At 39.0% G+C, this 13,360-nt stretch overlaps 1 protein-coding gene across 2 annotated transcripts in view; it reads right to left on the reverse strand.

Annotated features, from left to right (window-relative positions):
• Positions 1–12,196, reverse strand: part of LOC113181803 (C4b-binding protein alpha chain-like) — a 29,670-nt gene extending 17,474 nt beyond the window's left edge. The window contains exons 1-4 of one of the 2 annotated variants that reach the window (XM_026387475.2): positions 12,052–12,196; positions 4,766–4,936; positions 3,358–3,540; positions 2,094–2,193 (exon numbers count right to left, since the gene is read on the reverse strand). In XM_026387475.2, the coding sequence (XP_026243260.2) occupies positions 2,094–2,193; positions 3,358–3,540; positions 4,766–4,928 (446 nt within the window). In that variant the 5' untranslated portion in view covers positions 4,929–4,936; positions 12,052–12,196. Of the gene's footprint in view, positions 1–2,093; positions 2,194–3,357; positions 3,541–4,765; positions 4,940–12,051 lie in introns of both variants that reach the window. The other variant, XM_026387474.2, reaches the window with a different exon arrangement.
• Positions 12,197–13,360: the final 1,164 nt, after the last annotated feature.

Below are 13,360 nucleotides of genomic sequence, written 5' to 3' on the forward strand. Positions count from 1 at the left end.
CTTTAATTCCTATATTTCTGTTTAAAGTATATAAAGAGCCTAGTGTAGACTGGTGTATGCCTATAATCCCAGCTACTCTGGAGGCTGAGACAGAGGATTGTGAGTTTGAGACCAGCCTGGGCAATATAAGGAGTCCGTTTCTCAAAAAAAAAAAAAAAAAAGCAAATCAATAATAAAGACAATAAGGCATATAAAAAGAAGGCCTAACAAAAGATTCAAAAAAGCCAATATCAAAAAATTAGATCTGAGATGGGCACATGCCTGTAATGCCAGTGACTTTGGAGGCTGAGCCACAAGTTCAAGAATAGCCTCAGCAAATTAGCAAAACCCTAAGCAACTTAGCAAGAGCCTGTCTCAAAATAAAAGTACTGGTGATATATCTCAGTGGTTAAGCACCCTGGGTTCAATCCCTGGTACCAAACAAAAAAGTAGATCTGAAATATGTATATTTCAGATATATGAATATATATAATAAAAATATGCCTTCATTTGAAGTGCCTGTGGGCTATTGATGAAAATCAACCATATATTCATGATGTACCCTAAATCCTCAGTAAATTCTGAAATAGAAATAGGCAAAATTCTCTATGGGGGTAGAAGTACCATAATAGACAGCAAGAGTTCCAATAAAAGAGTTGCCAGGATTCAGTAAATAAAAAGACAGGATAGCTAGACAGGTGGCACAAGCCTGTAATCCTAGCTACTTGGTAGGCTGAGGCAGGAAGATCACAAGTTCAAGGCCAACTTGGACAACTTAACAGGACACTATCTCAAAATCAAAAATAAAAGGAAAAAGGACTAGGGATGTAGCTCAGTGGGAGAGTACCCCTGGGTTCAATTACCAGAAACAAAGAAAAGAAAGAAAGATAGGATGTTTACTTTTCAAGTTAAACTTGAGTGCCATACAAACAGCAGTTTTTTTAGTGTGTGATCCAAATATTGCATGGAGCATACTTATAATAAAATATTTGTCTGAAATTTAACTGGGCATCCTGGGTTTTACCTGGCAATTCCAAACTAAAAGTTTTCACCTGTCAATTCTGGCTCCTCATGCAAGTGAATAAATAGGAAGGGCGGAGGTTATGATGGTTGGGCTTATTCATCCTGACCACTGAGAGGAAACTGGATTGCTTCTGCACAATGGTGTTGTGTAACTACATTTGTACAAATTTATATATGCATAAGTAAATGCATCAGAGCATTGTTCAGAATAGCAAAATACTAGAAACACCCATGGATCCATCAAAGGGGTTAACTCTTGACACATCTACACAATAAAATTCTGTACTGTTGTAAGCAAAAATTAATGCAGAAACTCTATATATATAAACATGAAATTTTTCCAATATATACTGATCAGTGCAATAGCGAAGTAAAATGCAAAACTACATTTGTGGTTGAAAAGAGGGAAAAGAAGAATATATGCTCATTTCTTAGCTTGCAGTAGAATAAGGAAACACTAGAAAGATACAGGAGAAACCAATAAAAGTAAATCCTTGCTTGAAGAAAGGAAGAAATGGAGTATATGGAGATAGAATAAGAGACTTCTTACTGCATACCTTTTCATGTCATTTTAAAATTTGAAATATATGAACACATTAGCTATTTTAATTAGCTATTCTAATTTAAAAATTAGACAGTAGAATATTACTCAGCATTAAAAGAGAAGAAAATCATGGCATTTGCAGGTAAATGAATGGAGTTAGAGAATATTATGCTAAGTAAACCAATTCCAAATGCAGAATGTTTTCTTTGGTATGAGGATGCTGATCCATAATAGTGATGGGGGAGGAGGAGCATAGGAGGAATGCAGGAACTTTAGATAGGGCAAAGGGGAGAAAGGGCAAGCGAGGGGGCAGGAGAGTAGGAAAGAAGTGAAATGAGATGAATCATTACCCCAAGTACATGTATAAAGACACGAGTAGTATCATTCTACTTTGTGTATAACCAGAGACATGAAAAATTGTGCTCTATAAGTGTACTATGAATTGAAATGCATTCTGCTGTCATATATAACAAATTAGAATACATAAATAAAATTTTAAAACAAGAAAAAATAGTAATTTAAAGTATTGTTTTCAGACTACTCTTACCCCTCTGAACAGATGAATTCTATTTGTGATCCAAAAGTGAGATCTGTCTTAATTTCCACACGCCCATTAGGTAAATCTCCTGGATTACTGCATCGTTTCTCTGAGAGAAAATTTAAAATGATAATTAGTGACTCTAAGATCTCACATTAGAAAACAAAATTGAATTATCAAATTCTACCTCTGCATCCAGAAAAATCCAAATGTTAAGATTCATACTTATTTCTGAACCCAACTTACTTTAATTTGGAGGAACAATGCCATGAAATTTTATCTCATTTTTTTATGGTACATTTTACCAAGAACCCTGTGTCCTTGTGTAACAAAGGCTTAGATACTTTACTTTTGCCTGAAAATATCCTAGAGGGGGCTAAAAGCAGAATTACAGAGTTGGCATCTCTGTTTCCATTTTGCATCTGTCTCCTTTGCTCTGAGTCAACTTGGATTCCAAAAGCAACAAACAGGTCTGATGGATAAACATCTCATGATGCCTAAGAGCTATGGCTCCACTGACAAATCCTGAGAAAATGATGGTCCAGAGCACACATGGTCAATATCACCTGGTTAGCTGTGAAAAACCTCCAGCTCTTCAGACACCCCACCTTTGCCCTCATTTTCTTTCTATAAAACCTCAAAGTCATTGTCAGCCCCTTGAGAACAGGGCTGAGGACATGAGTGCCCCATCTCTTCCTGAAAGTTCCTCGCCTGTCTTTCACCTTTACTTTCTGGACAGAGTGGCCTGACCTGATTTATTGGTTCCCCGGAGTCAGGTTTCTGGCCTTGGACTCTAGTAACCCTTGGTTACAAAAGGAAACCAAAAGACAAGGTATTAATTCATATGCCCTTTCTTTTGGAAAACATCACAGAGGCATCACCCACTGACAGGGAATCATCTCCATAGACCCAGCAGATATGTTGGGTGAGAATACTTTGGCAACTGCATTACCACTTTCTAGCCACTTAATTTTTTATAACTTTCAAAACAGTTTTGAACTTTTCAGCATATCAAAGCAAGGTTGGTGGTTCATTTCTTAAAAGAAGGGCTTGTTGAATCACTTCCTATAAATTGGAATTCTTTTTCAATGTAAACAGCCAACTCCTAATGTTTCTGCTTTATTATGTTCTGTTTTTCAAAAGTGGTTAGATGAATCCCATTGAAACCAGTAATTGACAAATTGGATGTTTTCTCAGCCGGAAGTTTTGATCCTGAGACAGTTTTGCAAAGCTGGAAAAAAGCAAAACAAGCAGAATAAACATTGATACTTACTGACACAGAAGACATCATAGTTCCATTTGCCAGTATATGCACAGTAAACTTGCGAACTTGAACTTGTCTTACTGTAGCCAGGGCGGCAGGTATAGCTCAGACTATCACCAGTTCTGAATTCTGTCTGGTTCGGTACACTTATTGGAGAAGCAAAGCTTAGATTGGGTGGGGGACCACATTTGCCTGAACATCAAAATGACAAGAAGCACCAAATATTATATCTTGAGACACATCATCTCAGGGTTCTAGTAGTATGATTGTAGAGCAAAGACAATCGAGAAATATTGAGCGCTGGGGATGTGGCTCAAGCGGCAGCGTGCTCGCCTGGCATGCGTGCGGCCCGGGTTCGATCCTCAGCACCACATACCAACAAAGATGTTGTGTCCGCCGAGAACTAAAAAAATAAATATTAAAAAAAATTCTCTCTCTCTCTCTCTCTCTCTCTCTCCCTCTCCCTCTCCCTCTCCCTCTCCCTCATTCTCTCTTTAAAAAAAAAAAGAGAAATATTGGAACTCCCAGGAGGCTCTCTGTTCAATGAATCCAGTGAGTGATCAGTACTATGCTTGCTGATAACGATAATAATTAAAGGTATAAATTGGTCCTTTCTCTACAATATATCAGAGAATTTATCTAAATAGGATGACAGCCATGAATTTTACAAGCCTATTGGATTCTTCATCTGAACTGACTCAATGTACCTATGCTAAGCCAGAAATCCCCACAAGTCAGCCTCAACAGAAATGTATTATTTCATTAAAAATAATATGACATAAGGTCAGCAACCAGAAAACTGGGTGGCTGGAAGATGTGTATGAGTAACACATTTTAAATTAAATATTCTCTGTGTCTTTTGGATTTTGAACGATATGGAGGAGGAGGCTTAGTGTCCTTGAAACATAAAAATCTTAATCTACTTAATGAGAGAAGTGTTAGGGAATTATGTTGGTCAAATTACATTGTGTGCATGTACAAATATGAAACAACAATTCCCATGATGATGTACAACTATAATGCACCAATGAAAAATGTGGAAAGAGAATAAAACAGGACTGATTTACCTTTATAGAGACACAATAGAAGTATAATCTTCACTTCTTCTTTCTGAATAAAACCACAGACAGTGGAATTGTTCAGCTGGACTGACAGACAATATAAATTTGTTTCAAGTCATGGTGGGAGACTGATTGTTTTGGAAACTCCTAGAAAAGAAATTCTAGCGGGAAATATCTAGAAAATTGTCTCTTTCATGTATAAAGCAAATTCCTCTGTATTCCAGTTGGACAAATAAATTCTATGGCTGAAACTGAATTGCTGCTGGAAGCTTAGTCAGTTCTCTTTCAGTCTACTTAAACACGTGGATGATCTCGATTTTCTTGTTGCCCATCTGAACCTGTCTCCCACTACTCACCATGAACAGTAACCAACAGAGCAGCGGCCAAGGTCATTTGGAACAGAATTGGATCAGAGACTCTCCGCAGATTACAGAAGGCCCAGGTTGCCATTTCCCCCTTTCTATGATGGGTTCCACTTGGTGGTCTTGGGGGGCACATGACCTGCTGCTTCTCTGGCATTTTTTTTTCTGCTGAAAGAATTCAATTTAATAAGTACTCATTAAATTCCTACTTGTCATAAAGCAGTAGAATAAATACCATGGGATCCCTGTCTTCAAGGAAATTGCAGCCTAGATTGAAAGAAAAAAGAGCTTAAACATCATACCAAGACAAGACAGTGAAGGATGGCCTGTGCAGAAGTATCCTCTCAAAAGACAGATGAATTGCAAGTGGAGAGAGAAAGAGGGATTTAGAGGGGGGGTCACATCTGAGCTAGGTCTGCTGTGAAGTTAGAGGATAAATGCAGGTCATACTAGGAGAATAGCAGATAATTCTTCTGTTTGGGATGTTAGTAGTGTCTGTGATAAGGGGATAGGAGGGGGAAACTTTTAGCTATGTCTGAAGGGGCTGTGAGAGTCAAATTTAAGAATTCATAGATTTTACTCTTTGGGGAATAAAGAGTCATTGTTTTTCATTTTTGTTTTAGTTTTTGATTTGTGCATTTCTTTTAAGCTAAGGTGTAACATTGTGTGGTTTAAGATCACGATGGCAGAAGGAGACAGAAAAGAAACAGAGAGGTTGATTAAGATGATATTGCAAACTACCAGCTGAGCCATGCATATGATCTCAACAAGGAAATAGCACCAGAGTTTCAGCACTCTCTGGTGTTTATAATTCATACTAAGCTCATGGCCATTTAAGAAGAGGGAGTTCAGCTGGATGTAGTGGTATATGCCTGTAATACTAGCTACTCAGGAGGCTGAGGCAGGAGAATTGCAAGTTCAAGACCAGCCTGGGCAACTTAAATAAACCCTGTCTCACAAAGAAAAAGTAAACAGGACTAGGGATGTAGCTCAGTGATAGAGACCCTCAGAATTCAATCCCTAGTATTGAAAGAAAAGGGGCTTCCCTCAATATTTCTCTCGAAGATGTTTCTCTCCCACATTATGGGGGGGGTAGTAGTTAATAGTGGATCCTTCACACAATGTAAAGGGACCAAAGTTCTGCATGGAGTAAAGACACCTGGAAACTAAAACTCAGTTGTGAAGTCATTCCTTCACCTGTTTTAAGGCATGGGCACACATTCTATCCCATGAGCTTTATAGGCAGCCACCAGGACATCTGTCAATGCATGGATACACCTACTGAAGAATTTACCTGATAAATTTGTTGACTGAAATATGCTTGCAGAATTTATACTACATGAATCCATGTGGTCTAATGAGGTTGGGAAGAGTCTCTCCTTCTTTCTCTGGCTGGTACTCTCTCTCTACCTCCATTCCCCTCTCATTCCCTAGCAGCCCCTCCCAGTCTCTAGTCTCTCTTTTCTCTGCCCTTGCAATCTGGTGAAGCTCAAGACAGTAGAGAGAAAGGCAAGTTGCATAACATGAAGGCTAGCCCACTAAATCATCTGTGAAATTTACAAAATATGATAAGTTTCTCCTACCCAATAAATACTTCTATGAGGTATGAAGCCAATAATTTTCTTTAAAATTTGATACGTCAGTAGATTTGATATCGTATTGAATTTCCATGAAACTGATGATATTAAAAATACAGATGTGTTGACAAAAGAATTTGATGATGAAAAGTCAAAAGGATAATATAAAGTGAAAATTTCCCATATGAATTATTGCAGTTGTTATATTCATGAGAAAAATATATATGTGGACTATCTTCAGAGAAAATATTTATGACTACAGTTATAGCTTTAATCCTTAGCTTTAAGAAATTGAACTCAGATAGCTAAAATGTTGCAAAAATATTCATTAGCTGTATTTAAAAAGAATATCTTTGTAATCATTAAATGTATTCTAAATATTTCCTAAGCAATGTTATGTGAAATGAAGTTTTGATATATTCAGCAAATTGGTTCCATTGAATCGAGCCTTTAGGAAGTAGTAGTCACTCAATCAGCTTTGGTGACTAACTTGTCAGTAGTTTGGACTGAGTCACTGGGCTCCATCTGACCTGTTCTAGTCAACCAGGATTCTTGACTTTCCTACCTCCTACCTCTCCCTACATCACTCACCCTCTCTCTTTCCTCTTTAGCTTCTACTTATTCTGCCAGTCCTTTCTCCAGTGTCCCCTTGTTTTCCAGGTCAGCCTCCATGTACCAAGTACAGTTTTGTACTTATCACTCTCCACTGACTTGGCTTGCAAGGAACATCTCAGGTCTATCATCCCCACTAGATTATAAATGCCTTAAGTCAGAGGGTGGCCATCTATTCATTGCTGCCCTACACAGTACCTAGCAACGTGGCACACAAAGTCAAATTGCTCAGTGTATGTTTGATTAATGCACACCCCAAAGCACCTAGTGCTGAAATGTGTCTCAAAGAGAAATGATACTTGTTTTGGTTTGGTTATGAGGTGTCCCCCCAAAGCTCCTGTGTTAAAGCAGGAATGTTCAGAGTGAAATGATTGGATTGTGAGGGCTGTAACCTAATCAGTCCATCCTAGTTTGAATGCACTGACCTGGTGGTAACTGTAGGCAGACCGAGGGTGGTTGAAAGAGGTGGTCCCTGGGGGTGTGCCCCGGAAGAGTCCATCTTCCCTCAACTTTCTCCTATCTGCTTCCTGACCACCATGAGCAGAGCAGCTTCCCTCTGCCACACTTTTCTGCCATAATGTTCTGCCTCACCTCAGACCAGAGCAATGGAGTCAGCCTACCACGGACTGAATCTCTAAAACCTTGAGCTAAAATTAACTTCTTTTCCTCTACGTTGTTCTTATTGGGTATTTTGGTCACCGTGGTAAAAAGCTAACATAATACTGTTTGATATCCACACTATTTGTTTTATAATTTTGAGTTCGTTTCAGGGGTTTTATATGATGGTTTGTTTGTTGGGACCAGGGATTGAATCCGGAGTGCTAAACCATGGAGGTATATTCCCAGCCCTTCTTTATTTTTTATTTTGAGACAACACTAAGTTGCTTAGGGTCTCACTAAGTTGCTGAGGCTGGCTTTGAACTTGTGATCCTCCTGCCTCAGCCCCCTGAACTGCTGCATGTTCCAACATACCTGTCACACATCTGTATTTTAAAGAAAATTGACCCAAGCAATTTTATGCTAATCCCTTTTACATCACTAACCTGAAGTCATCCAATCATCAACCAATTGTAAGGGAGGGGCAATGAAAGAGGGAAAGAATAAACAAAAACTAATTCTCCTCCCTCCATGGGTTATGAAACAGACACACAGACATGACACCATGATGAGGAAGTTATTTCACTCCCTTTATCTCAGTCTCACTCTGAGGCCACAGCCACAGAGCCAGGGACAAGGAGGGCAGTGTTCCCAGTACCTTGGGACTGTATCTGGATTCAGACCCAGATGCTGTGAGTTTAAATTCTGGTTCCACCATCTAGGAACCAGGTGCCTGTGGGTAAGACATTGAGCCCCTCCACACCCATTTCCTCTGTTATAAAATGAGAATGATCAAAATGCACTCTACTGTCATGTGTAACTAATAAGAACAAATGAAAAAAAATGAGAGTAATAATCATATATGTCTTTAGGAATTTCTGAGAGGGACTTGATGGTGTTTGGGTGGCACATAGTAAACATTCGGAAGAGATGTTAGAATTGGTGTGGGATGTTACTCTGCCAAGAAGAAGAGTGCCTAGAATTCAAAAACATCATCTTCAGAATGATCTGAATAATGGATTGCATCACCAGGGGGAACTTTACACTCTAGTGCAGAGTGAAAGCCACCAACATGGGGACAGAAGCCCTCGGTCAGATATCCTCTGTGGCTCTTGGCACACTGAGACCCAATGTGACACCCAGAGCAGAGAGACGCTCATGTCCCAAGGGCTACCTTGAGTTTATTTCTGTCTTATTCTCAACCTTCTTCTGGGAGGAATTCACACACACCTATGACCCTCATCAGCAGACATGAGTCACTTATAGACCTCTGGGCCCAAATGCTTCTACAGACATAAAAATGTACGAGCTCCTTAAATTTAATTATTAATAATTACCTTATTCTGCCCCATTTGAATCTTCTTACATGTAAGTTTTAAGTCATTCAGGCCTGTCTTCCTTATTCTGGTTGCTAATTAGTGAAATATCTGTGCTAAACCTTAAAACTATGTCTTTCCTAAGTTGGTAAAGAAATTTTAGCAAAGTTAGGAAGAAATATTTCCTCTTCCCCTGCAACTGCAGAAGAGCAGATAATATCTACATGGTAAAACTGACTTTGCAAATGTTATTTCCCACAAAAGTGTTTTCTAGACTTTAGAGATGGTTGTTCTGCTACTTGAAAGTAACCTTTAACTTTAGGAAATATGTACTTCTTACTAGTTATCTTAGCAAATTATTTTTTGTCTGGGATAATATTTAACTAATTTCTCTTTCCCAAAAGTTACAAATATTTATGAGTTTTCTTTGTATATCCAGAAATACATAATTATACTTTCCTCTTCACCTGCAACCCTGAATGTAAACCAAAATTTGAGACCCTGTTAGATTTCTTATTTAAGCAAAAAATCACATTTTTAAAATTTAAGTCTCTATTATCAAAGTTCAGATTTTTCAACCACGTCATTTGTATCTCCTAGGCACTTTGAATCCAACATATCTCAAATTAAATTTCCTGCTTTACCTCTGTTTTCTGTTTGGGCTGAAGTAACAAGATACCAGCCATCTCCCAGATGAGATCCCTGAGTCAGGCACATTATCTCTCGTCTTGTGCCAGCTTTGCATGTTCAGAATGACCGAGTCTTGTCAAGATGGCCAGAGCAGGAGCACTAGAATCTGTCACTCTGTCCTATGTTCTACTTCCAAGTTTAAGTTCTCATAATTCCCTTCACCCCACCCCAGACTTCTGCAAAAACCTCCAAACATTTGTGGCCAGCTTCCATATTGATATATAATGTCTCTAAAAAGCAACTGACATTATCACTCTGCTTAAACATTTATGTGGTCCCCAATCCTTATAGGTCTCCATTTGTCTCCAAACTTCCTACTTGCCTCTTTTGCAAATAGAATAATGCTTCTACCTAATGAAAGTATTCACCTTTCTCAAAACACATTCTGAATTAAAAACAAACAAATCTGAAAACATCTTGGAAGCACTTGTACAAATGTTCTTACCTTTGGTGCCTCCTTTTTTCACTACCCAGATCAAATGTCACCTCCTTGAAGAATTGCCTGCCTCCATCAAGAAAAGTCAATGTCTTCCCCGTATCCCTACTACTTTCCTAATACCTTACTTGAACACCACTTTATATTGTAACTGTGTATTTACTATTGTTTCTTAAAATATATTTTGATACCCTAAAGACAAGGAAGGCATTTATTCAACTTCCTATCTCTAACCTGGTATTGTAATTGATGTATTACAGCTATCCAATAATTGTAAAATGAAGCTCAATTTAGTTTTACCTTCAGAGTGAGAAAAGTTAACTCTCTCGCTGAGGACCAAAGGAAAGAATGTGTGTGATGTGCCTTTTCAACTTGGCAGAGAGAAGAACCAGGCTTTAGATTTTCCTCATGAACTCTCAAGATGTCCTGGTTTACTTCCTCAGCTGCTCTTTGGGTAACTCAGCAGAGCTTGCAAAGAGATCAGCAAACCATAGAGTGTGGGGATAGAGGACTTGTGAGTTGAGGAGAACTGAGCTTGAGTTCCAGAGATGCCACAATCTTAATTCTGTGATCTTCAGGAAGCTACAATCAGCTTCTTAGAACTCAGTTTCCTCATCTCTAAAAGGTGACTTAAACTTCGGTGATCTATTATATTGCCTACCAATTCTGTAACTGCCCGCTAAAAAGCTGAGATGACTCTAGCAAATGCCGCAGAGTTCAGTGATATTGTCCTCTGTTTCCTCCCTAAGGAAATGAAACCAACTCAAGAACTATGGTCAACACAGTGGGTGTCTCGTAAAAAGCAATGTCAGCACTTAACAATGCGGTACAATTTGAGAGACATTGGGAAAATCTTCCACCCCTAAATTTTTCCTTCTTTAGTGATTCTCCTTTAAGTTTTAATGTATTTCTTTTGTCTGAATTCCCCTTTTAAATTTCTGATTGCCTGGGGGCTTGGGTTGTGGCTCAGTGGTAGAGCCCTCCCCTCACACATTGGATACTCTGGGTTCGATCCTCAGTACCACATAGAAATAAATGAATAAAATAAGGGTATTGTGTCCAACTAACAACTAAAAAATAAATATTAAAAAAAGAATTCATTTAAAAAAATAAATAAATTCATATTGCCTCTGAAGAAAGATAATTTTGTCCCTAGTCTCAGGCAGTGTCTCCTTCCTTACACTGGGCTCTCAATCACATTGTTTACAAACTTCAGAAAGAACTTGCTTCCACACCCCACCATTCCTGGAACCTCTTTATCTCTCTGTCAACGTCTTTCTTCTTTGCTCATATTACAGTCAAAGGTACCTCTAAGTTGAATGCAGGCCTTATTGGATGCTTCTGCCACTTCCATATAATCCATTTTTCATTCTCCTAGTAGCACCATATTTAGGGACAGTATAAGCGTCCGCAAAGACATAAGTAAAATGGGGATCAGAACAGTACGGTGCCCTGTCCAACCAAGGGAGAAGAGACTTTTAAGAAGGAAGGCTAATCAACATTGCCAAATTTGGAAAGTGAGGGAGAAAACTAGCTAGAGGCTGACCAATGTCTTCTTATTACCAAATCTAAAGGACTTTACTGTCAGCGATGGAAATTTGAAGGAGTTCATAAAATCTAATTGCATTCTAAGGAAACTGTACCAATTTTCAGAGTACAGGAAATAAAAACCAGGTCTCTTACGGTTCCACTGGGAAGTCAGATTGGCTTCTTGCCTCCACTCCTCTTTGTGAGGAGATGATAAAGAATCAACAGACAAACCCAGCTCTTAGATAAAATAGCATGAGCAATATTGTCTTACACTACTTTTTTGCTTTTCTTTATTAACATACATTACTATTCCCCCATTTCTAATTTTAAAAAATCTAGGCTCAGAACAGGTTAAAAGTACTTTTCAAATCAAACACCCTTCATGCAATACTTCTGCAAAGATTTCTGCTGAAAACACTGTCGAGTTTTTATCTGTCTTATTGTTCCAGTTCTGCACTCTCTACAGGGTCAAACCATCAACCTTACCCCCTAGATCCCCCAAGTGCTCCGTAGTCCACTCACCTGTAATAGCAGAGGAAGAAGAAGGCTCTGATGGAGTCTTGATCTCTATAGTCCTAGATCCTTCCAAGATTAGGGTTTATCATAATATCCCAAAGTTGACTAGCAATTGCTTCACCAAAAAGTCCCTGAATTCCAGACATGTAGCTGGCTGGTCAGGGATTATTGAATGAAGATGGATGAGCAGAAATTCTCCCCTGGCCCTGTGAATGATTAACAGCAGAAATAGAGCAGCAATATTTACCTAAACTCCCTCCTCTTTACTAGCCCTCATTCTCGATACCGTGTTGCAATCATTTATTTTCTCCTTTGCCAACCATTTCCCCTAAGTGAAGAAGGTAATTTGAATATGATGCCAGAATTCCTTCTCTCTCTTTTTATAAACACAGGTTATGCAAGAGGCAAGCCAGCTATCTGGAAACCTTGAATACAGCAGGGTTCAGTCAAACTTCATCAAAATGATCTAGTTTCCATGACATGAAGTCCAGAGGCTCTCTGGGGACTGAGGGTCTTGCCTTGCACTCTCCTCCATCCTATCCCAAGGCAAAGTGAAAGGTGGAGAATTTCTCAAACATTCATTGAGTTCTTGCTATGTGCTAAATGCCTGGAACATACGGGAACATACTTGGAGCTCAACAAATGTCAACTACCACCCCCACCACCATTACTATGATATATGGGACACCTAAAGACCAGAAACTGGTCTGTCACGGATGGCTATTCAGAAGAATGCAATGAGGGGCTAGCTATGTTTACTATCACTTAGGTCTAGGAAGGTACCCCAAGCCCTGACTTTGTCCAGTTACTCTATTCACCCTAAAGCTTCAGAGTTGTGTCCACAAAGGACAGCTTTTATAAGTAGTTTTTCTAAGAGTGCAAAATTTTCCATAAAAAAATACTGAAAGTGCCACAAAAACTCAACCCCAGTGGTTGAGTTCATCAAAGAGGTGGTGATGGAAGACATGAGATTTAGACCAGACTTGGTGAGGTAGAAGGTATTAGAGGAAGATGAGAAGGATATTAGAGGGAAAGAAGACCCGGCTGAATCACAGAGGTGAGAGATGACAAGCACGAGTGTAGAGGGAGAATCTGGTCTGTGCAACAGGAGGGTGAAGTTGGAGAAAATAGCATCTTTTAAGTTGGGTCTCCAAAATCCCATTGTCCAACACATCCTGCTTTCCACTGTAATGGCTGCAAATTTTTCTATCCAGGTCACCAAATTGTCGTGTTCTCAGCAGATCATCTTGCTTCCCACTTTACTAAAATCATTCTACATTAGCCCCATGTCCAATTTTCTCTCCTATTCACTCCT

The sequence above is a fragment of the Urocitellus parryii genome, chromosome 9 (genome assembly GCF_045843805.1).
Source record: "Urocitellus parryii isolate mUroPar1 chromosome 9, mUroPar1.hap1, whole genome shotgun sequence".
Classification (NCBI taxonomy): domain Eukaryota; kingdom Metazoa; phylum Chordata; class Mammalia; order Rodentia; family Sciuridae; genus Urocitellus; species Urocitellus parryii.